The following is a 25406-nucleotide window of genomic DNA, read 5'->3' on the forward strand; positions in this document are numbered from 1 at the left end:
AGGAATAGGTAAGAAAGAAGAGAAAAGAAATGATGAAAGGGAAGAGAACATAAATGAAGATAAATGGGGAGAATAGGAAAAGGAAAAGGGTGAGTGAGGTGGGCAAAGGAGGGAAGTGAGGAGCAAAGAAGAGGAATGAAGGGAAATGAAGAAATAAAAAAGTAAGAAAGAAGGGAAAAGAAGAAGAAACGGAAGAGAAAAGAAATCAAGAAAAAGAGAAATGAAGAAAAAAAGTAAGACAGAAAGGAAATAAAGAGCAAAGAAGGGGAATGAAGGGAAATGAAGAAAGAAAAAAGTAAGAGAGAAGAGAAAAGAAATGAAGAAAGGGAAGAGAAAATAAATTAAGAAAAAGAGAACTGAAGAAAGAAAGAAATAAAGAAATAAGAGAAGTAAAGAGCAAAGAAGGGGAATGAAGGGAAATGAAGAAAGAAAAAAGAAAGACGGGAAAAGAAATGATGAAACAGAAGAGAAAAGAAACTAGGAAAGGAAAAGAAATGAGGAAAGAAAGAAAGAAAGAAAGAAATTAAGTAAAGAGCAAAGAAAGGGGAATGAAAGCCGCGTGAAGTTCAAATCTAGGCTGATGCAACTGTCTTCTTTTCTTCTCTAAATGCTTCTTCGGAAACCTAACGATACCAAGAGCACAAAAAAACACTGATATCAGCCTCAATTTAAACTTCGCGGGGCTCTTCCGGTAGCAACATGCCGCCTGTTATGATGGTGGCCAAAGTCTCCTCTACGGCTCTGGGGAGTTCGTAGGAAAACACAAGATCCACAGACTAGGTACAGTACGCTCACACTTGCTAGGGTTGGGTTGTCAGAGCGGCGTCACACTGGCACACACTTTCTGAGGTCATTTAGTATTGCTCCACCAGTATGAAGCTCTTTGGGGAATCCTGTGGCCACTCCTTGCCTCTTTTCTTATTGTCACGGTGATGTTTGCGTTCTTTAGAGTGTCTCATATTACTTACATGTTTTGCTTATGTGTGTTGCAGCTTCTGTATTTAGAAATATCATATGCTAAAGTATGGCAAGTCTTATCGTCAGAGAAGGGAAGTTGCGGAGTGATTCTTGTGTAAGGAGTCCAGTGCAGAGAGGGCGAAGCACTCATCACCCCCCCCCCCCTCGCCTTTTTTTTTTTTTTTTTCATCAAAGGATACGGCTCAAGGGCAACAAAAAGAGTACCCAAAAAAAAAGCCCGCTACGCGCCGCTCCCACAAAAATAAAAAGTAAAGAGTCGCCAAAAGAGAGGTCCACACAGAATGGTTTTAATTTTGTGAACATGTCCCACAAGTCTTCCCTCAAGTTTTCTGTTTTTAGTCCAACTGCATAATCTGCTACTTCCACAACGCTTATAAAGTTGAAAGTCGTACTGACTGACAACATCCCTCCCACCGTGAAGGTTTCCCGAGTCAATGTTACGGCCTGTGAGTTTGCAGGAAGGGAATGATATCGCGTTCGGTGGTTGGCGGCCTGCCGGCATGTGCTCCCCGTGAGGCGGGTAAGGGTGGCGCGGGGTGTTGGTGTCAATGAATGGATTTTTCGCCTTTCTGCAGAGAGGGCGGAGCAGACCATTATCAAAAAATGACTGAAAGTTGAATTGTGTGAATCTTCAAACAACTGTATCTTCAACAGTTTAAAGGATATTTTGATGCTTTTGGTATTTGAAAACATTAAAGTGGCGTCATGTTCATGTAAGCACAAAATGCCACATAATTCAAATTGATATGAATAAAGAAATTACGGAGTGCGGATGTTTTTCGCTTACTTTAGCTGTACCTCTAAATACATTTTTAAACCTCGTGAAAAAATACCTAAAAAAGTACCCACATTTCTCTTTAGAATGCCACCAGAAACACCAGAATATCCTTTGAAACTGTTGAAGATACAGTTGTGTGAAGAATTTCAAAATTTAATTGCGTTTTCTGGCATTTTTGAAAGGGTCCGTCCCGCATTGGACTCCTCAAATTCCCAAAGACATTCATACTGGAAAGAAAATACTCAGTCACAGAAAACGGGCCTCGGGTGACGGCAGCTTGACGTACGGTATCGTCACACTCGCTACGGGTAATTATGTCTCGTTAATTACAGGAACAACGTCAACTCACGCTCGTTTTTATACAAGTTTGCTATAAATTCATCTTTTTACATAACATGATAATCCTATATCTTTTTTTTTTTACTTTTTTTGTCTAGTCTACTTAGATTTACGTAACTCTTTATAATATACTTTACAGGCCTCGAGTTTGTATGGAGACTTCTGTTGTTATATACTCTTTGGTCTAAACACACACACACACACACACACACACACACACACACACACACACACACGTTAACAGGCATTTCAGTATTTACATTAAAACAGTTTATTTGTCATTTTGCATCAAGACTTATTATGTATTGTCTTTTATCCTTCCCCTCCTCTCCCTCCCTCCCTCCCTCCCTCTCATTCCCCTCCCTTCCTCCCATTTTTCCCTCCCTTCCTAATCTGACTAATTCACTTCTAACTTTTTTTTATTTTTACCTTCGTTCCTATTGCCATATTTTCCATCTCTCATTTATCACCCATCTACGACCTCCCCCATTCCATCCCCATCACTTATCACCCTCTACCCTTTCAATCCCACTCCCTCCCACCCCTTCCCTCTTACCCCACTCCCTCCACATTTCCCCCACCACCCAAAACGCCCTATTTTCACATCTTCCCCCAACCCCCCAGCCTTACCCATCACCCCATGTCTCCTTCCCCCAACCCCCAGCCTTCCCCAGCATACCCCATCCCTCCCACCGCTCCCCAGTACCCATTCCTCCCCAGCTCCTCCCCAGCACCGATATAATGCCTCGGGTGGGGTGCCTCAGTGGTGCCGTCTCCTCCCCTTCGGTCTAGGTTGAACAGGGGATGGATTTGGACCCTGGGGCTTGACTCGGGGCACTGGGAGCAGGTCTGGGGGCGGCTGGAGGGTCCTGGGGAACACTGGAGGCTCCTGGGGGTGGTTAGGAGCAAGTCTGGGGGATTCGGGGGAAGTAGCGCAACCTCACACATGAAAGGAGGTCTCGGGAGGGGTTGGGCGGACGGCGGGGCGAGGGAGGGACCGCGCACCCCCCGACAGGCTCCTCCCAATGGTGGCGTGGGTGGGCGGGCGCGCGGGGTGGGTGTAGGCGTGGGCGTACTGGCCGTCCGAGGGTGGGGGCAGTGGGCGGGGGAGCGGGGCGCGTCCTCAGACTTGCTCGTATTTGGCTTTGTTGATCCCGCGGGCGAGGCAGCAGGCAAGGACCACGCCGAAGAACTGTGGGCGGAAGGCGGGGTGAGAGGGGTGGGGATGGGCGGGAGGGCGGGTGAGAGGGGGGGGGATGGGCGTGAGGGGGGGTGTGGGGGGTGGGGATGGGCGTGAGGCGGGGTGAGAGGGGTGGTGATGGGCAGGAGGCGGGTGAGAGGTGGGGATGGGCGTGAGGCGGGGTGAGAGGGGTGGGGATGGGCGTGAGGCGGGGTGAGAGGGGTGGGGATGGGCGGGAGGGCGGGTGAGAGGGGTGGGGATGGGCGGGAGGGCGGGTGAGAGGGGTGGGGATGGGCGGGAGGGCGGGTGAGAGGGGTGGGGATGGGCAGGAGGGCGGGTGAGAGGGGTGGGATGGGCGTGAGGTGGGGTGAGAGGGGTGGAGATGGGCGGGAGGGCAGGTGAGAGGGGTGGGGATGGGCGGTGGAGAGGGTGGGGATGGTGTGAGGGTGTGAGGGGGGCGATGGTGTGGTGTGGGCAGTGGTAGAGAGAGAGAGAGAGAGAGAGAGAGAGAGAGAGAGAGAGAGAGAGAGAGAGAGAGAGAGAGAGAGAGAGAGAGAGAGAGAGAGAGAGAGAGAGAGAGAGAATATGTGAAGGTGGTGTTATAGAGTGTGGTGAGGGTGAGAGAATGGTGAAAGGGTGCTGATGAGGGCGTGAGGATGATTGTAATGATTTTGTATTTTGTATTTTTTTTTCTTTTTTTTGTATTTTTTTTTTTTTTTTTTTTTGTATTTTTTTTTTGTATTTTTTTTTTTTTGCCGCGACAATGAGTAATGAGGTCGTTATGCATTAATTACTGAGGAGACTTCAGGGCCGTATTTCTAAACATTTCGCCTCCCAAGTTCACATATTTGACAAGGCTTTCATAAGAGTTCTGCGCATTTACAGGGGTGGTTTTATGACCCCAGTGGTAGTTTGACCCTTCTTCTGTACAATGAACCTAAAGGAACACATTAGAACCTGATTGGTCGCCTCTTTGACCCTTAGAATTAGTTGATGTGAGAAGCAAAAGCGTCCAAGAATACCAACCTAAGGGCCATATTACTAAACATTTTGTCGCTTAAGTTCACCTATTTGACAAGGCTTTCCTAGGACGATTGGGCATTTCCAGGAGTAGTTTTTCTGACCTGATGGTAGTTTGTCCCTTCTTGAGTACCATGAACCTAAAGAAACACGCATTAGAACTCAATTGCCTCGCTCTTTGACCTTTAGAAATAGTTGATGTTAGAAGCGAAATGGTCTTATAATACCAACCTAAGTGTGTGTGAGTATGGTAATGGTGACTAATGATAAGGAAATGGGAATGGGCATGGTACTATCGGTGAGGGTATGGTGGTGGTGGAGTGTTTATTTATTTTTTTTATTATTTTTTTTTTTTACTGCAGAGGAGACCGTTCAAGGGCGTAAAAATAAGGAAACAATAATTAAAAAAAAAAAAAAAGGATATCGGTGTAGCAGGGGAGGTGGAGAGGTGGGTGTGTGGTGAGTGAGTCTGGTAGCGGTGAATGGGTGGAAGAAATGAATTAGGAATGATGAGAAAAGAGAGGTGGAAGAAAGAGGCATTAGGGGTGGAGGGTATAATATGTGGTGGAAGAATTGTGGTTGTAGTGGTGATGGTTGTGGTGATGGTGAAGATAATGATGAGTATATGGAGTAGGTTAGGTTAGGTTAGTGGGTGGTGATGGTTGTGGTGATGGTGAAGATAATGATGAGTATATAGAGTAGGTTAGGTTAGGTTAGGTGTGGGTGGTGATGGTTGTGGTGATGGTGAAGATAATGATGAGTATATGGAGTAGGTTTGGTTAGGTTTGGTTAGGTTAGGTGTGGGTGGTGATGGTTGTGATGATGGTGGTAGGTTAGGTGTGATGGTTAGGTGGTGGTGGTGGTGGTGGTGGTGGTAGGTGGTGGTGGGTGGTGATGGTTGTGGTGATGGTGAAGATAATGATGAGTATATAGAGTAGGTTAGGTTAGGTTAGGTTAGGTTAGGTGTGGGTGGTGATGGTTGTGGTGATGGTGAAGATAATGATGAGTATATAGAGTAGGTTAGGTTAGGTTAGGTGTGGGTGGTGATGGTTGTGGTGATGGTGAAAATAATGATGATGGTGGTAGGTGGTTAGGTTAGGTTAGGTGTGGGTGGGGTGTGGTGGTGGTGTGGTGGTGGTGGTGGTGGTGAGTGGTGGTTAGGTTAGGTTGGTGGTGGTGGTTGGTGTGGTGATGGTTGTGGTGGTGGTGAAATGATGAGTATATAGGGTGGTGGTGGTGGTAGGTTAGGTTAGGTGTGGGTGGTGATGGTTGTGGTGATGGTGAAGATAATGATGAGTATATAGAGTAGGTTTGGTTAGGTTAGGTGTGGGTGGTGATGGTTGTGGTGATGATGAAGATAATGATGAGTATATAGAGTAGGTTTGGTTAGGTTAGGTTAGGTTAGGTTAGTGGGTGGTGATGGTTGTGGTGATGGTGAAGATAATGATGAGTATATAGAGTAGGTTAGGTTAGGTTAGGTGTGGGTGGTGATGGTTGTGATGATGGTGAAGATAATGATGAGTATATAGAGTAGGTTAGGTTAGGTTAGGTTAGGTTAGGTGTGGGTGGTGATGGTTGTGGTGATGGTGAAGATAATGATGAGTATATAGAGAGGTTAGGTAAGGTTAGGTTAGGTTAGGTTAGGTTAGTGGGTGGTGATGGTTGTGGTGATGGTGAAGATAATGATGAGTATATAGAGTAGGTTAGGTTAGGTGTGGGTGGTGATGGTTGTGGTGATGGTGAAGATAATGATGAGTATATAGAGTAGGTTAGGTTAGGTGTGGGTGGTGATGGTTGTGGTGACGGTGAAGATAATGATGAGTATATAGGGAAAGTTATGATAAGATAGATAACAATAATAATGAAATGTGAGAGGAAAATACTGAAGTAGTGGTGGTGGTGGTAGTGGTGATGATGGTGGTGATGAAGATAATGATGAGTATATAGAGTAGGTTACAGTAAGATAGATAACAATGATAACAGAATGAGATAACAAAATAATGATGTGGTGGTAGTGGTGATGATGATGGTGATGAAGAGGAGAGTGAGACATATGGTGTAATGACGCAATGGAATGTAATAAAGGTAATATGTGGCGGAGGTAGGCATGGGTGGTGGTGGTGGTGGAGGTGGTGATGATGGTCGTGGTTCAGGTGGTGGTAGGGGTCGTTGCGTTGGGAATGGTGGTCGTGCTAATAGTGGTGGTGGTGGTGGTGGTGGAACTTGTGGTGGTGGTGGTGGTGGTGGTAGAACTTGTGGTGGTGGTGGTTTTGGTAGTACTGGTGGTGGTGGTAGTGGTGGTTATGATGACACACACACACACACACACACACACACACACACACATACACACACTCGACAAAGAGGAGTAGGTATAAGAGTTTTGTGTCGTGTCTGGAGGCGGAAAGAAGAGGAAGAGAAAGAGGAAGAGGAGGAGGAGGAGGAGGAGGAGGAGGAGGAGGGAGGAGGAGGAGGAGGAGGAGAGAGAGAGAGAGGAGACAGAGAGAGAGAGAGAGAGAGAGAGAGACGAGAGAGAGAGAGAGAGAGAGAGAGAGAGAGAGAGAGAGAGAGAGAGAGAGAGAGAGAGAGAGAGAGAGAGAGAGAGAGAGAGAGAGAGAGAGAGAGAGAGAGAGAGAGAGAGAGAGAGAGAGAGAGAGAGAGAGAGAGAGAGAGAGAGAGAGAGAGAGGTAGGTCTTGGTGTGTGTGTGTGTGTGTGTGTGTGTGTGTTTTAAGAAAGAGAATGGGGAAGGAGAGAAGAGAGATAAAAAAGGAAGAGATGACAGAAGAAGGGAATAGGAGAGAATAGAAAAAGAAAGGAGAGAGGAAGGGAAAGGGAAGGAGGAAAATGTGTGTGTGTTCGTGCGTGCGTCCCCACCTGGAACCCGGCGATGCTGAGGGCGACGATGAGCAGGATACTTGTGCTGCCCTCGAGGAACTGAACCACGGTGGAGTAACAACCCTGGGGGAGGAAATGGAGGGGGAGGGAAGAATGGGAAGAAGGAGAAGAAAGAGGGGAAAGGAGAATGGGAAGAAAGGAGAGGTAAAGGTGAAGGGGGAAGAAGGAGAGAAGAAAGGAAAAGAAAGAAATAACGAAAGGAAGATGATGGTAGAAGAAAGATGAATGATGACAGGAAGAATAGATGATAAAGGGGTAGATAGGTGATGAATAGATAGATAAATTAAGGAAAGGAGAATAGAGATGGGAAGAAAGAAGGAGAGATAAAGGTGAAGGGGGGAGGAGGAAGGAGAGGAGAAGGGAAAAGAAAAATAACGAAAGGAAGATGATGGTAGAAGAAAGATGAATGATAACAGGAAGAATAGATGATAAAGGGGTAGATAGGTGATAAAGGAGATGGGAGGTGATAGGATGTGGAAGGAGAGGAGAAAGGAAGAGAAAGAAATAAGGAAAGGAAGATGATGGTAGAAGAAAGATGAATGATAACAGGAAGAATAGAAGATAAAGGGGTAGGTAGGTGATAAATAGATGGATAAATGATAAAAAGAGAGAATAGTGATGAAAAAAGTAGATGGAAGGAGAGGAAAAGAGGGAATACAAGAAGGAATGGGGAGAAAACAAGGAAAGTGAGAAGGGAGGAATGGGAACAGGAAGAGAGAGATAGAGAGAGAGAGAGAGAGAGAGAGAGAGAGAGAGAGAGAGAGAGAGAGAGAGAGAGAGAGAGAGAGAGAGAGAGAGAGAGAGAGAGAGAGAGAGAGAGAGAGAGAGAGAGAGAGAGAGAGAGAGAGAGAGAGAGAGAGAGAGAGAAGAAGAGAGGAAAAGAAAGGAAAGAGAGGAGAGTTATGGAGAGGAATTGGTATGCGAATGGAGGAGAAAGGGAGAGAAAAAAAGAGGAGATAAAGGAAAAGAGAGAAGGGAAAGGAGAAGAGAGGGGAGGTAAGATAAACGGAGGAGAGAAGAGAGGGATAGAGGGAAGAGATAACAGGGAAGGGATGAGAGAGAATGAGAGAAGGAAGAAAGGAAACGGAAGAAGAAGGGGAAAGGAGGAAGAGGAAGGGAAAAGGAGAGGAAGAAGGGGAGAGGGGAAAAATAGTGTTAGTCGATCCTTCATTTTTTTTATTCTTTTTTTCCTTTGTTACTTTTTTTTTACTTTTTCGTTTTTTTATTTCGTTTTTTTTTATTATTATTTTTGTATTATGTATTTTTTTCGTATTTTTGTTTTTTTGTTGTATTTTTTTATCTTTGTATTTATATTTTTTTGTATTAGATTTTTTATCGTATTTTTTCTTTCTATTTTTTTTTTTGTATTTTACTTACTTTTTTGTTTTAATTTTGTATTTTTTTGTAATTATTTTGCTTTTTTATTTGTATTTTGGTTGTATTTTTTTGTATTTTTGTATTCCTAGTATTTTCCGTTACTTTTCTCATACTTTTCTGTTGCTTTTCTCTTACTTTTCTGTTACTTTTCTCTTACTTTTCTGTTACTTTTCTGTATTTTCAACTTTCCTTTCTAATCATCATCATCATCATCATTTCTTTCTTCACCTTTCGTGTTATTTCGTATCTTTCCCTTTCCCTTCCTTTCATCATCCTTCTCCTCCTTTCATCCTCACCTCTACTCTTGCTTTCTATCTCTTCCTTTCCCTCCCTATTATCATTATTCTCCTTCCATCTTCATTTATCATACTACCTTTCCTCTCCCTTTCTATACATCCCATTCTCTTCAATCACCAGTTATCATCTATTATTTCTATCTCCACTAATCATTTCTTTTATCTATTATCAATTTTCTGCTTTTTTCTATCCATTTATCACGTATCTACCCCATTTATCATTTATTTTTCCTGTTATCATTCATCTTTCTTCTACCTTCATCTTCCTTTCGTTATTTGTATCTTCTTTTCATTACTGTTTTTTTCTTTATTTCCTTTCTTCTTTTTTTCCTTCCCTTCCTTTCCCCTTTTTTTTTCATCTTCCCTTCTCACTCCTTTCGTTTCCCTTTCCCTCTTTCTAGTCATCTCTTATCTCTCCCTTTATTCTTCTCCTGTTCCATTTTCTTCTCTTCCTCTTTCTTTTCCCTCTTTCTTGTATCTTCCTTCTCTTCCATCTTCTTTTTCTTCTTGTCTCCGTTTCTCATTTCTTTTTTCCTTCTCCTCCTTTCTCCTTTCTTCTAGTCAATCTCTCCCTTCTTATCTCTATCTTTTGTCTACCTTTATCTCTCTTTAACCATTATCTTATTTTCGTTATTTCTTGTATTCTTGCGTCTCTCTTTCTTCATTTTTCTTCTTGTCTCCGTTTCTCATTTGTTTTATCACTATTCCTCCTTCTCTCCTTTTTTTTATGCAAGTCTGTTCCCTTTCTTTATCTTCTAGCTTCTGTCTATCTTTATCTGTCTATCTTCTTGCAATTCCTTTATTCTTGCATCCCTTCCTCCTTATTTTTCTTCTACCTTCGTCTTTCTCTTGTTTTCTCTTCCTCCTTCGCTTCCTTCTATGTAAATCTTCTCCTCCCTCTCTTTATCTTCATTTTTTCTCTTCTCTCTGACATTCACCTTTCCTCTCTCCCGTTAGTGCATGTCTTTTTCTCCTTCCTTCCTTCCTTCCTTCTTCCCTTTCTTCTTCTTTCTCCTTTCTATTTCCTTTTTTTCCTCTTCCTTTTTGTTTTCTCTCTATTTTTCCCGTTCTTTAATTTTTCGTCTGTCTTCTTCTTTCCTTCTTTCCTTTCCTTCCCTTTCTTCTTTTTGTATTTTCCTTTATTTCCTTTTTCTTCCTCTTCCTTTTGTTTTCTCTCTATTTTCCCCGTTCTTTAATCTTTCGTCTGTCTTCTCCTTCCTTCTTTCCTTCTTTCATTCGTTTCCATTCTTCTTTTTCCTCGCATTTCTTTTTATATTTTTTCTTCTTCCTCTTTGTTCTTGTCATATTTATTTACGTTCTTCATAGTTTATTCTCTTTCCCTTTCATCTTTCTTCTTATATTTATTCATCTTTTTCTTTCCTTATTCCCTTCCTTCCTTCCTTTTTTTCTATTTCATTCTCTTATATTTTTTTTTCCTTTTTCTTGCCCTGCTCCTTTTCGTTCTTCATAACTAAATCTCTTTCTCTTTCACTTACTTATTCTTCCTTCCTTCCTTCCTTCCTTCCTTCCCTCCCTTCCCTCCTTGTTTCTCTCTGTCTCTCTCTCTCTCCTGATATCTACATAACCCGAGGGCGAAGGGCTTTCTCTCTCTCTCACCCCCCCCTTCCTGACCTCTCATTGCCTCCCTTCCTTCCTCTTCTTCCTTCCTCCTCTTCCCCAGTTCCTTCTTCTCCTTAGTTCTAATTCCTTTATTCCTTTCTCTCTCTCTCTTCTTCATCTCATTTATCAATACCTTTTTCTCTTCCTTCCTTTATTTATTCCTTCGTCCCTTCCCTTCTTCTGTATTCCGCCTTGTACCTTTTCTCTCTTCCTTTATCTACTTCGTTTCTATTCCCTTCATTCCTCCCCCAATTCTTCCATTTCCTCCCTAGCTCACCCTGTTTCTCCCTTCATTCCTCCCCTAACCCTTCCATTTCCTCCCTAGTTAGCCCTGTTTCTCCCTTCCCCATCCTTTGCCTATCCTCTCCACTCCCTTACCTTCGTCACTAGCACCCTTCCTCCTTCCCCTTCAGCCGTACCTGCGGGTGAAGGGCTACACACACAGAGTCCCGGGTCTCCCTGCAGCAGGAGGGGGGCTGGGGTGGGTCGTGGCTCTGACCGTAGGGCATCGCCACCCAATCGCTGGAGTTCTGGATCCCGCAACACGACAGCTGGGAGAGGGAGTAGATGTCAGAGAGTGAGGGGGTAGATGAGGGGGATGAGAAAGAGGTGATTGTTAGAGGGCTGAAAGGGAAGGTGATGTGAGTGGGAGGGTTAGTCTATCTGTGTGGGGGAGGTGTGTGTGGGAGTGTTAGTCTATGTGTGTGGGGGAGGTGAGAGTGGGAGAGTTAGTCTATGTGTGGGGAAGGTGTGAGTGGGAGGGTTAGGCTATGTGTGGGAGGAGGTGTGAGTGGGAGGTTAGTCTATGTGTGGGGGGAGGTGTGTGTGGGAGGTTAGTCTGTGTGTGGGGAGGTGTGAGTGGGGGAGGTTAGTCTATGTGTGGGGAGGTGTGTGTGGGAGTGTTAGTCTATTTGTGTGGGGCAGGTGTGAGTGGGAGTGTAAGTCTATGTGGGGAAGGTGTGAGTGGGAGGGTTAGTCTATGTGGGAGGGGAGGTGTGAGTGGGAGGGTTAGTCTATGTGTGGGGGAGGTGTGAGTGGGAGGGTTAGTCTATGTGTGTGGGGGAGGTGTGAGTGGGAGGGTTAGTCTATGTGTGTGGGGGAGGTGTGAGTGGGAGTGTTAGTCTATGTGTGTGGGGGAGGTGTGAGTGGGAGGGTTAGTCTATGTGGGGGGGAGGTGTGAGTGGGAGTGTTAGTCTATGTGTGGGGAGGTGTGAGTGGGAGGGTTAGTCTATGTGTGGGGGAGGTGTGTGTGGGAGTGTTAGTCTATGTGTGGGGGAGGTGTGAGTAGGAGTGTTAGTCTATGTGTGTGATGGAGGTGAGAGTGGGAGAGTTAGTCTATGTGTGGGGGAGGTGTGAGTGGGAGTGTTAGTCTATGTGTGTGAGGGAGGTGTGAGTGGGAGGGTTAGTCTATGTGTGTGGGGGAGGTGTGTGTGGGAGTGTTAGTCTATGTGTGTGAGGGAGGTGTGAGTGGGACGGTTAGTCTATGTGTGGGAGGTGTGAGGGGGAGGGTTAGTCATGTGTGGGGAGGTGTGCGTGGGAGGGTTAGTCTATGTGGGGGGGAGGTGTGAGTGGGAGGGTTAGTCTATGTGTGTGGGGGAGGTGTGTGTGGGAGGGTTAGTCTATGTGTGTGGGGGAGGTGTGTGTGGGAGGGTTAGTCTGTGTGTGTGGGGGAGGTGTGAGTGGGAGTGTTAGTCTATGTGGGGGGGAGGTGTGAGTGGGAGGGTTAGTCTATGTGTGTGGGGGAGGTGTGAGTGGGAGGGTTAGTCTATGTGTGTGGGGGAGGTGTGGGGAGGTTAGTCTGTGTGGGGAGGTGTGAGTGGGAGGTTAGTCTATGTGTGTGGGGGAGGTGTGAGTGGGAGGTTAGTCTATGTGGGGGAGGTGTGGTGGGAGGGTTAGTCTATGTGTGGGGGGAGGTGAGTGGAGGGTTAGTCTATGTGGGGTAGGGAGAGTGGAAAGGGATGATTATGTGTGGGTGGGAGGTGTGTGGAGGGTAGCTATGGGTGGGGTGTGTAAGTGGGGGATAAATGTGATGATTATGTGGGGTGGGGGCAGTGAGGGGGTGGGAGAGGTATGTGTGGTGGGGTGAAGTTCGGATAAATGTGATGATTATGTGGGGTGGGGAGCAGTGTGTGTGGGGTAGCTATGGGTGAGGTATGTGAGAGTCGGATAAATGTGATGATTATGTGGGGGTGGTGTGCTGTGTGTGTGGGGGTAGCTATGGGTGGGGTATGTGAGAGTCGGATAAAAGTGATGATTATGTGGGGGTGGGAGGCAGTGTGGAGGGGGGTAGCTATGTGTGGGGTATGTAAGAGTCGGATAAATGTGATGATTATGTGGGGGTGGGGGGCAGTGTGGGTGGGGGTAGCTATGGGTGGGGTATGTAAGAGTCGGATAAATGTGATGATTATGTGGGGATGGGGGGCAGTGTGTGGGGGTATCTATGGGTGGGGTATGTAAGAGTCGGATAAATGTGATGATTATGTGTGGGTGGGGGGCAGTGTGGGGGGGTAGCTATGGGTGGGGTATGTAAGAGTCGGATAAATGTGATGATTATTTGGGGGTGAGGGGGGCAGTGTGGGGGGGTAGCTATGGGTGGGGTATGTAAGAGTCGGATAAATGTGATGATTATTTGGGGGTGAGGGGGGCAGTGTGGGGGGGTAGCTATGGGTGGGGTATGTAAGAGTCGGATAAATGTGATGATTATTTGGGGGTGAGGGGGGCAGTGGGGTGAGTATGAGTGGGATATGTGTCAGGGTTAGTGTGTGTGTGTAAGTGGCATGTGAGTGAAGGGTTGGTCGGTGTGGAGGGCGGGGGAAGGGGGCGCTGTGACTGCATTAACCGGTGAGTGTGAAGAGCCAGATGTGACTTCTCTTGGTTTTTTTATATTTTTTTTATGGCCCAGGAAACAGACGAAAGGCAAAACAAAATAACAGAGAATCAAACGTAAGAAACACCCACGAACGCCGCTAAAACAAACAAACAAAAAAAAGAGAATAGAAACTAAAGACATGGAAAAGCCAAAACATTAATCAGATTTAGGCCGAGGGGCGGAAGACAGGTAATTGTGGCGGGAAGGTGTGTGGGGCAAGTGAGGGGATGGGGAGTGACTGGGGAGAGAGGTGTATAGGGGAAAGGCAGGTATGAGGGGAGACGTATGTGAGTGTAGGGGAAGCACAGGTATAAGGGGAGAAAGGTGTGTGTGAAGGGAAGCAGGTGTGAGGGAGGGACAGGCGTAAAAGGAGGTATGTGAAATTTGGAAACAGGTAGAAAGGGAAGGTGTGTGAGAGAGGGGTGGGCAGGTAAGGTTTGGAAACTGTGAAGGGAGGTGAGTTAAGGTAGAAGGGACAGGTGTGTGAGAGGGAAAGGACCAGGTGTAAATGAACAGGTGAGAGAGGAAGGGGTTAAGGTAGGAGGGGCAGGTGTGTGGGAGAGGAATAGGTGAAAGGGAAGGGGTTAAGGTAGGAGGGGCAGGTGTGTGGGAGAGCCCAGGTGTAAAGGAACAGGTGAAAAGGGGAAGTGGTTAAGGTGGAAGGGGCAGGTGTGATGAGAGAGACCAGGTGTAAAACGAACAGGTGAAAAGGGGAAGTGGTTAAGGTAGAAGGGCAGGTGTGATGAGAGAGACCAGGTGTGAGGGAACAGGTGAAAAGGGAAAGGGTTAATTAAGGTAAGAAGGGAAGGTGTGTGAAAGGGAGCCAGGTGTGAGGGAACAGGTGAAAAGGGGAAGGGGTTAAGGTAGAAGGGCAAGTGTGATGAGAGAGGACCAGGTGTAAAGGAACAGGTGAAAAGGGAAAGGGTTAATTAAGGTAGAAAAGGAAGATGTGTGAAAGGGAAAGGACCAGGTGTAAAGGAACAGGTGAAAGGGTAAGTGGTTAAGGTAGAAGGGACAGGTGTGTGAAAGGGAAAGGACCAGGTGTAAAGGAACAGGTGAAAGGGGGAAGGGGTTAAGATAGGAGGGGCAGGTGTGTGAGGGAGACCAGGTGTAAAGGAACAGGTGAAAGGGGAAGGGGTTAAGGTAGGAAGGGCAGGTGTGTGAAAGGGAAAGGGACAGGTGTAAAGGAACAGGTGAAAGGGGAAGGGGTTAAGGTAGGAGGGGCAGGTGTGTGAGGGAGACCAGGTGTAAAAGGAACAGGTGTGTGAAATTTGAGAACAAGAGTGTGAAGAGGTAAAGGTGGAGGGGCAGGTATGAGGGAGACCAGGTGTGATGAGAGAGACCAGGTGTATAAAAAAAAGAACAGGTGTGTGATATTTGGAAACAACGGTGTGAAGAGGTAAAGGGGGAGGGGGCAGGTATGAGGGAGACCAGGTGTGATGAGAGAGACCAGGTGTATAAAGGAGCAGGTGTGTGGTGTTTTAAATTCCTATTATCACACGACGAACGCTTTGCAAAATATTATGTGGCAGCGAGGCGTGTTTTCCCGGCCATTACCCGATGAGGCTTGTTTTTTGTGTGTCTAATATGGCCGTCCGATGAACCATGATTGTGCCCGCGATGAAATAGTGAAAAAAATACTGTTTTCATTATCATTATCATTATTTATGGTTGAGATATGAGAGAGAGAGAGAGAGAGAGAGAGAGAGAGAGAGAGAGAGAGAGAGAGAGAGAGAGAGAGAGAGAGAGAGAGAGAGAGAGAGAGAGAGAGAGAGAGAGAGAGAGAGAGAGAGAGAGAGAGAGAGAGAGAGAGAGAGAGAGTGTTTATGACACTGTTTTTTAATAATATTTTTTTTTTTTTTTTTTTTTTGGCGGGGATGATTTTTATTGTGTTCTGCTTTCCTAAACCCTCTCCTTCTCTCTATCTGTCTTTTTGTCTCTGTGTCTCTCATTCTGGTTCTAGTGTAAGTCTTATATAGTTTAGTTTTATATGTGTGTGTGTTTGTTTGTTTGTTTGTTTTTGTCCTCTTCTCTAGTTCACGTTATTCTCCCTCTCTTTCTTTCTCTTTTTTTTGTTTTCATTCATATCTCTGTCTTCTATCTGTCTTCGTCTTCGTCTCGTTTTTTTTCTTCCTCATCTCTTTCATTCTTATTTATTATCTTCTCCTCCTTTCTTTCATTCTAGTTCTTGTTTGTTTCGTTTTCATTCTCTTTCTCATCTCCCGTTTTCGTCATCTTCTATATCATCCTCGTTTCTCTTGTCTCATTCTCATATTTGTTTTTGCTTCATCTCATTCTTGTCTGTCTTTTTTTCCATCTTTCTCATCTCTCTTTCTCCTTGTCTTCGTTTTTATTCTGTTCTTTTTATTTCTCTGTGTCTCATTCTCTTATCTCTGTCTTGTATTTATCCGTGTTTCTGTCTGTCTCATTCTTATCTTTCTCTTATTCTCATTCTTGTCTCTCATTCTCATTCTTATCTCTGTCTCATTCTCATTTTTGTCAATCTGTCTCATTTGCATTCTCATTTCCATCTCTCTCTCTCTCTCTCTCTCTCTCTCTCTCTCTCTCTCTCTCTCTCTCTCTCTCTCTCTCTCTCTCTCTCTCTCTCTCTCTCTCTCTCTCTCTCTCATTCTCATTTCCATCTCTCTCTCTCTCATTCTCATTTTCATCTCTCTCTCATTCTCATTTCCATCTCCCTCTCTCATTCTCATTTCCATCTCTCTCTCTCTCTCTCTCTCTCTCTCATTTCCATCTCTCTCATTTTCATCTTTCTTTCATTTTCATTTCGTGTCTCGGCCTCATATTTGTTTGTCACTTTCATCTCCGTCTTTCTGTCTCATTCTTATCCTCGTCTTTCTCTCTTATTCTCATTTTTTATCCATCTCATTCTCATCATTATCTCTCTGCCTCCTCATTTTCTCTTCACATTCTCATTTTCGTCTCTGTCCTCATTATCTTCTTCGACTCACTTTCATCATACTCATTGACTCTTAACCTCCTCCTCCTCCTCCTCCTCATCATCATCATCATCATCATCATCGGCTCACCATGATCTGCAGGGTGTTCACGGCGCTCATCACGGTCGGATTCCTCTCGTAGTCGGTGAGGGCGCGCGTTAGGCCGTCTTCATAGCCAGTCTTGAGGTGCTTCCTGAAGGCCCACGTGCTGATCCCCGAGCCCACCAGGATGACCAGGATCACCAGCAGGAAGGCGGCGTACTGGGGAAGGGGGGAGAATGTTACGAGGGGGAGGAGGGAGGAGAACGTTAGGAGGGGGAGGAAAAGGGGAGAACGTTAGGAGGGGGAGGAAGGGGGGAGAACGTTAGGAGGGTGGAAGGGGGGAGAACGTTAGGAGGGGGAGGAAGGGGGGAGAACGTTAGGAGGGGGAGGAAGGGGGAGAACGTTAGGAGGGGGAGAAGGGGGGAGAACTTTACGAGGGGGAGGAAGGGGGCAGAACGTTAGGAGTGGGAGGAATGGGGGAGAACGTTAGGGAGGGGAGGAGGGAGGAGGAAGGGGAGAACGTTAGGAGGGGGAGGAAGGGGAGAACGTTAGGAGGGAGGAAGGGGGAGAACGTTAGGAGGGGGAGGAAGGGGGGAGAACGTTAGGAGGGGAGGAAGGGGGAAAACGTTAGGAGGGGGAGGAAGGGGGAGAACGTTAGGAGGGGAGGAAGGGGAGAACGTTAGGAGGGAGGAAGGGGGGGAGAACGTTAGAGGGGGGAGGAAGGGGAGAACGTTAGGAGGGGAGGAAGGGGAGAACGTTAGGAGGGGGGAGGAGGGGGAGAACGTTAGGAGGGGGAGGAAGGGGAGAACGTTAGGAGGGAGGAAGGGGGAGAACGTTTGGAGGGGGTGGAATGGGGGAGAACGTTAGGAGGGGGAGGAAGTGGAGAACGTTAGGAGGGGGGGAGGAAGGGGGAGAACGTTAGGAGGGGGAGGAGGGGAGAGAACTTTACGAGGGGGAGGAAGGGGGGAGAACGTTAGGAGGGAGGAAGGGGGAGAACGTTAGGAGGGGGAGGAAGGGGAGAGAACGTTAGAGGGGAGGGGAGAAGGGGGAGAACGTTAGGAGGGGAGGAAGGGGAGAACGTTAGGAGGGGAGGAAGGGGAGAGAACGTTAGGAGGGAGGAAGGGGGAGAACGTTGGAGGGGAGGAAGGGGAGAACGTTAGGAGGGGAGGAAGGGGGAGAACGTTAGGAGGGGAGGAAGGGGAGAACGTTAGAGGGGGGAGGAAGGGGGAGAACGTTAGGAGGGGGAGGAAGGGGAGAACGTTAGGAGGGGAGGAAGGGGGAGAACGTTAGGAGGGGAGGAAGGGGAGAACGTTAGGAGGGGGAGGAAGGGGAGGAATGTTAGGAGGGGGAGGAAGGGGAGAACGTTAGGAGGGGAGGAAGGGGAGAACGTTAGGAGGGGGAGGAAGGGGAGAACGTTAGGAGGGGAGGAAGGGAGAACGTTAGGAGGGGAGGAAGGGGGGAGAACGTTAGGAGGGGAGGAAGGGGAGAACGTTAGGAGGGGGAAGGGGGAGAACGTTAGGAGGGGAGGAGGAGGGGGAGAACGTTAGGAGGGGAGGAGGGGAGAACGTTAGGAGGGGGAGGAAGGGGGAGAACGTTAGGAGGGAGGAAGGGGAGAACGTTAGGGGGGAGGAAGGGGGAGAACGTTGGAGGGAGGGAGGGAGGGAGAACGTTAGAGGGGAGAGGAAGGGGAGAACGTTAGGAGGGAGGAAGGGGAGAACGTTAGGAGGGAGGAGGAGGGGGGAGAACGTTAGAGGGGAGGAAGGGGAGAACGTTAGAGGGGGAGGAAGGGGGAGAACGTTATGAGGGGAGGAAGGGGGAGAACGTTAGGAGGGGAGGAAGGGGGAGAACGTTAGGAGGGGAGGAAGGGGGGAGAACGTTAGGAGGGTGGGGAAGGGGGGAGAACGTTAGGAGGGGGAGGAAGGGGGGAGAACGTTAGGAGGGGGAGGAAGGGGGAGAACGTTAGGAGGGGGAGGAAGGGGGGAGAACGTTAGGAGGGGGAGGAAGGGGAGAACGGGAGGGGAGGAAGAGGGGGGAGAACGTTAGGAGGGGAGGAAGGGGAGAACGTTAGGAGGGGAGGAGGGGGAGACGTTGGGAGGGGAGGAAGGGGAGAACGTTAGGAGGGGGAGGAAGGGGAAGAACGTTGGGAGGGGAGGAATGGGGAGAACGTTAGGGGAGGGGGAGGAAGGGGGGAGAACGTTAGGAGGGGGAGGAAGGGGGGAGAACGTTAGGAGGGGGAGGAAGGGGGGAGAACGTTAGGAGGGGGAGGAAGGGGGGAGAACGTTAGGAGGGGGAGGAGGGGGGAGAACGTTAGGAGGGGACTTGAGTTGGGTAAGAAGGGGAGAAAAGGAACTTGGGGGATAAAAGAGAAAATAGAAGAGAAAAAGGAAGAGAGCTAAAGAAGGGAATTTGAGAGAGGGAAGAAAGGGAGAAAGGGAACTTGAGAGAGGGATGAAAGGGAAAAAGGGAACTTGAGAGAGGGATGAAAGGGAGAAAGGGAACTTGAGAGAGGGATGAAAGGGAGAAAGGGAACTTGAGAGAGGGATGAAAGGGAGAAAGGGAACTTGAGAGAGGGAAGAAAGGGAGAAAGGGAACTTGAGAGAGGGATGAAAGGGAACTTGAGAGAGGGATGAAAGGGAGAAAGGGAACTTGAGAGAGGGATGAAAGGGAGAAAGGGAACTTGAGAGAGGGATGAAAGGGAGAAAGGGAACTTGAGAGAGGGATGAAAGGGAGAAAGGGAACTTGAGAGAGGGATGAAAGGGAAAAAGGGAACTTGAGAGAGGGATGAAAGGGAGAAAGGAAACTTGAGAGAGAGATGAAAGGGAGAAAGGAAACTTGAGAGAGGGAAGAAAGGGAGAAGGAAACTTGAGAGAGGGATGAAAGGGAATTAATATACAAGTTTATTTACACCAATATTAACATGGTAATTATAGATGAGCGAGCCGCTGGAGGTGCTGATTACGTAAGCCCCGACAACTTGAGTGGCGAGACGTGTTACCTGTCACCGCCCACCGTGGATGAGGAAAAAGAAGAAAAGGAACATGAGAGAGGGAGGAGAAGTGGAAGGAGACCATTTGGAGGGAACTTGAAAAAGGAAATAAAAGAAACTTGAGAAAGGGAAAGTAAACGATAAAAGGGAATCTGAGAAAGGGCAGAGAAGTAGAATGTGAACTTGAGAAAAATGGATCATGAGAGAGGGAAGAAAGGGAGAAAGGGGATGTTGAAAGAAAGAAAAGTAAACTGAAGAAAGATAAAGAAAAGAAGAGATGGTGTCAGAACGAACTTACAGAAGAAGGAAGAGGGTAAAGGAGGCTGTGGACAGGCATACGTTAAGGAAGAATGAGAGGGTAATAGGTGTTTGAAGGGGCCTTAAAGAAGAAGAAAAATAAGGCAAAGAGGAGAAAAGGGCCGTATAAGAATATAAAAGATAGTGGTGAAGAGGAGACAGAAGACGGATAAGAAGAAGAAAAGATAGGGCGGTGAAGAGGAGAAAGGAGATGGATAAGAATAAAAAGATTGGTCGGTGAAGGGTTAAAGGGGAAGGGAAAAGGGAGCAGGAGGGCGTTGAAAGGGGTTAACGGGAGGAATGAGAGGGTACAAGTGTGCTGTTAGGTGGAAATGTGCTGGGAAGAAAGGGGAGTGGGATGGGCTTAAGAGAGAGAGAGAGAGAGAGAGAGAGAGAGAGAGAGAGAGAGAGAGAGAGAGAGAGAGAGAGAGAGAGAGAGAGAGGAGCAAGAGAGAGAGAGAGAGAGAGAGAGAGAGAGAGAGAGAGAGAGAGAGAGAGAGAGAGAGAGAGAGGAGAGAGAGAGGAAGAGGAGGAAGAAAGGAGAGGAAGAAACAGAGAGGAGAGAAAGGAGAAAGAGAGAGAGAGAGACAGAGAGAGAGAGAGAGAGAGAGAGAGAGAGAGAGGGGGGGAGGGGCTTTACCTGCACACCTTCCCGGCAATATGTCAGGGGGTTGAATCGCTTTCCTGTAATGGCTTCGTAGAGGGATCCCGCCAATGGTGTCCCGGGAGAGCTGGTGACCTTAAACTGTTATGACCTGAGAGAGCCATTACCCCCCCCCCCCGCCCCCCGCCGCCCCGACCCCCAGCTCCCTCTCCCTTTAGCAATACTCTCCCTATATATACTCTCCCCTCACCCTATTCTACTCTCCCTTAACATCATTCCCTTTACCCTGTTACACTCCCTTTGGCCCTATATTTACGCTCCCTTCACCCCATTCTGCTCTCCCTTTACATTGTTCCCTTTACTTTATTCCTTTCTCCCTTTGCTCTCTTTCACTCCTCTCTTCATCCTGTTCCTCTCCTCGCGCCATATTACTTTCCTGTCACTCTATTCCTCTGTTTCCTTACTTTATTCCTCTCCCCCTTTGCTATTTTCCACTTTTTATTCTCTTCACTGTATTCACTTTCCCCTCACCTCATTCTTCTTCCCCTCTTTCCTATTCCGCTCTCCCTTCACCCTAGTCCACTCTCCCTTTACTTTTTCACTCTCTCCTCACCCTGTATGCCTCTTCTTTCACCCTGTATCACTCTCCCTACCTTCATTCACTATCAGGACTCACACACAGCCCTCCCAAGCACCTCACGTCCTCCCAGCACTCTCCAGTATGTGTAAATATTCCCCCAGCCTCCCCTGTCCCCCGTGGCCGTCCTTCCTGCCTTATATAACACTCTTCCTCCTTCCCTGTTCCTCATCAACGTTCCTGTCTCCAACTTTGACATGATAAGTTGCATAGTTTGTCATTTTAGCCATAGAATTGTGTATACTTATTAAACAGCATAGTGCACCCTTCCAGCATGCTATACCGCTCTCTAGCATACTCTTAGGTCTCCTTCAGCCCCTTTTCACCTCTCTTAGTCTAGCCTTGAGAGGATGAGAAGAAAGGAAACGAGAGGGAGGAAGGGAGGGCGGGAAACGAAAGAGGGAAGGAAGAAGAAAGGAAACGAGAGAGAGAGGAAGGGTAGGAGAATGGGAGGGGAGGAGGGAGGAAAGGAGACAGAAAACTAGAGAGGGAGGGGAGGAGAATGGGAGGGGAGGAGGGAGGAAAGGAGAAAGGAAACTAGAGAGGGAGGAAGAAGAGGGAGGGGAGGAGGGAGGAAAGGAGAAAGGAAACTAGAGAGGGAGGAAGAGGAGGAGGAAACGAAAGAGGGAGGGGAGGAGGAAGGAAAGGAGAAAAAGAAATATACAGAAGCAAGTCCGTAAAATTTTGCATGAAAGTTTAATCAAATCACATCACACTTTAAGAATACTGTAACTCCCTTTGGTGGACTCTTTGCTCCTCCTCAGGCTCTTAACCCCCCAGCCTGCAGCGTCATCAACTTTAAGAAGCCTCCGCCGGTCATGGTATAGTTCGAACGTCAGGCTTTGCACGTAATGTCAGGAGGCTTTGCGAAATATCACCGAAATGTCAGACGGCCGAAATTTCACGATGTATGTAGGAAAATGTCACTCCCGGGTATTCCCCAGTTTTTCCTTCCTCGCTGATACCCAGACACACAAAGTTGCCAATTCACCCAGACACACAAAGTTGCCAATTCACCCAGACACACAAAGTTGCCAATTCACCCAGACACACAAAGTTGCCATTCACCCAGACACACAAAGTTGAAAATTCACCCAGACACACAAAGTTGCCAATTCACCCAGACACACAAAGTTGCCATTCACCCAGACACACAAAGTTGCCAATTCACCCAGACACACAAAGTTGCCAATTCACCCAGACACACAAAGTTGCCAATTCACCCAGACACACACAGTTGCCATTCACCCATACACACAAAGTTGCCAATTCACCCAGACACACAAAGTTGCCAATTCACCCAGACACACAAAGTTGTCAATTCACCCAGACACACAAAGTTGCAATTCACCCAGACACACAAAGTTGAAAAGTCACCCAGACACACAAAGTTGAAAATTCACCCAGACACACAAAGTTGAAAATTCACCCAGACACACAAAGTTGCCAATTCACCCAGACACACAAAGTTGCCAATTCACCCAGACACACAAAGTTGAAAATTCACCCAGACACACAAAGTTGAAAATTCACCCAGACACACAAAGTTGCCAATTCACCCAGACACACAAAGTTGAAAATTCACCCAGACACACAAAGTTGAAAATTCACCCAGACACACAAAGTTGAAAATTCACCCAGACACACAAAGTTGAAAATTCACCCAGACACACAAAGTTGAAAATCACCCAGACACACAAAGTTGAAAATTCACCCAGACACACAAAGTTGAAAATTCACCCAGACCACAAAGTTGAAAATTCACACAGACACACAAAGTTACCAATTCACCCAGACACACAGAGTTGCCAATTCACCCAGACACACAGAGTTGCCAATTCACCCAGACACACAAAGTTGCCATTTCACCCAGACACACAGAGTTGCCAATTCACCCAGACACACAAAGTTGCCATTTCACCCAGACACACAAAGTTGCCATTTCACCCAGACACACAGAGTTGCCAATTCACCCAGACACACAAAGTTGCCATTTCACCCAGACACACAAAATTGCCAATTCACCCAGACACACAAAGTTGCCATTCACCCAGACACACAAAGTTGCCAATTCACCCAGACACACAAAGCTGCCAATTCACCCAGACACACAAAGTTGCCAATTCACCCGGACACACAAAGTTGCCAATTCACCCGGACACACAGAGTTGCCATTTCACCCAGACACACAAAGTTGCCAATTCACCCGAACACACAGAGTTGCCAATTCACCCGGACACACAGAGTTGCCATTTCACCCAGACACACAAAGTTGCCAATTCACCCAGACACACAAAGTTGCCAATTCACCCAGACACACACAGTTGCCAATTCACCCAGACACACACAGTTGCCAATTCACCCAGACACACACAGTTGCCAATTCACCCAGACACACAAAGTTGTCAATTCACCCAGACACACACAGTTGCCAATTCACCCAGACACACACAGTTGCCAATTCACCCAGACACACAAAGTTGCCAATTCACCCAGACACACAAAGTTGCCAATTCACCCAGACACACAGAGTTGCCAATTCACCCAGACACACAGAGTTGCCAATTCACCCAGACACACAGAGTTGCCAATTCACCCAGACACACAGAGTTGCCATTTCACCCAGACACACAGAGTTGCCAATTCACCCAGACACACAAAGTTGCCAATTCACCCAGACACACAAAGTTGCCAATTCACCCAGACATACAAAGTTGCCAATTCACCCAGACACACAAAGTTGCCAATTCACCCAGACACACAAAGTTGCCAATTCACCCAGACACACAAAGTTGCCAATTCACCCAGACACACAAAGTTGCCAATTCACCCAGACACACAAAGTTGCCAATTCACCCAGACACACAAAGTTGCCAATTCACCCAGACACACACAGTTGCCATTCACCCATACACACAAAGTTGCCAATTCACCCAGACACACAGAGTTGCCAATTCACCCAGACACACAAAGTTGCCAATTCACCCGGACACACAAAGTTGCCAATTCAACCGGACACACAGAGTTGCCAATTCACCCGGACACACAAAGTTGCCAATTCACCCGGACACACAAAGTTGCCAATTCACCCGGACACACAAAGTTGCCAATTCACCCGGACACACAAAGTTGCCAATTCACCCGGACACACAAAGTTGCCAATTCACCCGGACACACAAAGTTGCCAATTCACCCGGACACACAAAGTTGCCAATTCAACCGGACACACAGAGTTGCCAATTCACCCGGACACACAAAGTTGCCAATTCAACCGGACACACAGAGTTGCCAATTCAATCAGTGTTTCGTCTCACCACTACGCCAATAAAGGGCTTTCAAAATGATCGGGTTTATAAGATGCTTTCGCCTCTCACATCATCTATTTTCAAAGGTCAAAAATGGGTTAATCGGGTTCTAATGAGTCTTTTTTTTTGGTTCATGGCGCAGAAGAAGAGTCAGACTCCCACCAGGGTTATAAAATTACCACTGGAAATGCCAAAAACTCCTACGATAGCCTTGTCAAATGTGTGTACTTGGACGCCGATATATTTTAAAAAAATGACCCAGTGTCCCAAAGTCAGGGATGAGGGCAGGATCGTCAGATATGGAAATCTTGTATGTATTAAGTGGATACAAATAACAGCATTCACAGGTTATCATATTACTAGGTCTCAGTTCGTAAAGGCGTTAGCGGTGTTAACATCCTCCCCGCATGATCATCTTTGTCTTGTTTATGTTAAATGGGTACAAATAACAACATCCACACATTGAAATGCCAGAATTTTCCTCTTTTCTACACTCACACACGTCATCTGCGTGTAACGAAACACACGAGAAATTAATCCAGACAAGGAAAGGTTTGCCGGCGCCGGGGATCGAACCCGCGACCAGCGAGACGAGAGAGCCACTCCTTAACCAGTCGGCCAAAGAGGTACCCCCCTGGCGGAGGGAATTATGGGAGGCTCGCCCATCAGGCTAGTCGCCGCACTACAGTGTCATATCATTAGGTTCGTTAGGTACATCGTTGCCAAATTATCGTACACACCGTATTGCATTTTCGTAGTTTCTGACTGATATCTATAGCAAAAACAAACAAACGAACATCAATAAATAACAGTTTCAACGCTAACTTTAATATTCTTTCGTTATTTGTGTAGATCGAGAGTTTGAGGCTTAAAAATGATAAATACAATGTGGTGAATACGATAATATGGCAACGCTGGTTAGGTTGTGTTGGCGGTGTAAATAGCCTAGCTTCGCCCTGCTGCTAATTAAGTAACAACATGAGGTCGACTTATCTTCCGGGCGCATCACATTTCCTCTTTAAAAGGTCAGTGTTCGTTAGGTTGCTTTCATGTTGCAATCAGATGGACTTATTTGCCGTGCTGCTCAGTAAACAACTACACGTAATATTCTACATGTAATATTCTACTCTATTTTCACCATATTTCACTTTAACATCACTATTCTTCTCTTATCCTCAACCTATTCCTCTTTTCCTTCCCCTATTTCACTCTCCCTTATTTTCAC

The 25406-nt window shown here is 46.9% G+C and overlaps 1 protein-coding gene across 1 annotated transcript in view; it reads right to left on the reverse strand.

Annotated features, from left to right (window-relative positions):
* Positions 1-2287: 2287 nt before the first annotated feature.
* LOC127005601 (tetraspanin-7-like) overlaps positions 2288-25406 on the reverse strand; it is a 66444-nt gene continuing 43325 nt past the window's right edge. The window contains exons 4-7 of the mRNA XM_050874552.1: positions 16401-16571; positions 10904-11035; positions 7171-7254; positions 2288-3287 (exon numbers count right to left, since the gene is read on the reverse strand). Of these exons, the coding sequence (XP_050730509.1) occupies positions 3219-3287; positions 7171-7254; positions 10904-11035; positions 16401-16571 (456 nt within the window). The 3' untranslated portion in view covers positions 2288-3218. The remainder of the gene's footprint in view (positions 3288-7170; positions 7255-10903; positions 11036-16400; positions 16572-25406) is intronic.

The sequence above is a fragment of the Eriocheir sinensis genome, chromosome 30 (assembly GCF_024679095.1).
Source record: "Eriocheir sinensis breed Jianghai 21 chromosome 30, ASM2467909v1, whole genome shotgun sequence".
Classification (NCBI taxonomy): domain Eukaryota; kingdom Metazoa; phylum Arthropoda; class Malacostraca; order Decapoda; family Varunidae; genus Eriocheir; species Eriocheir sinensis.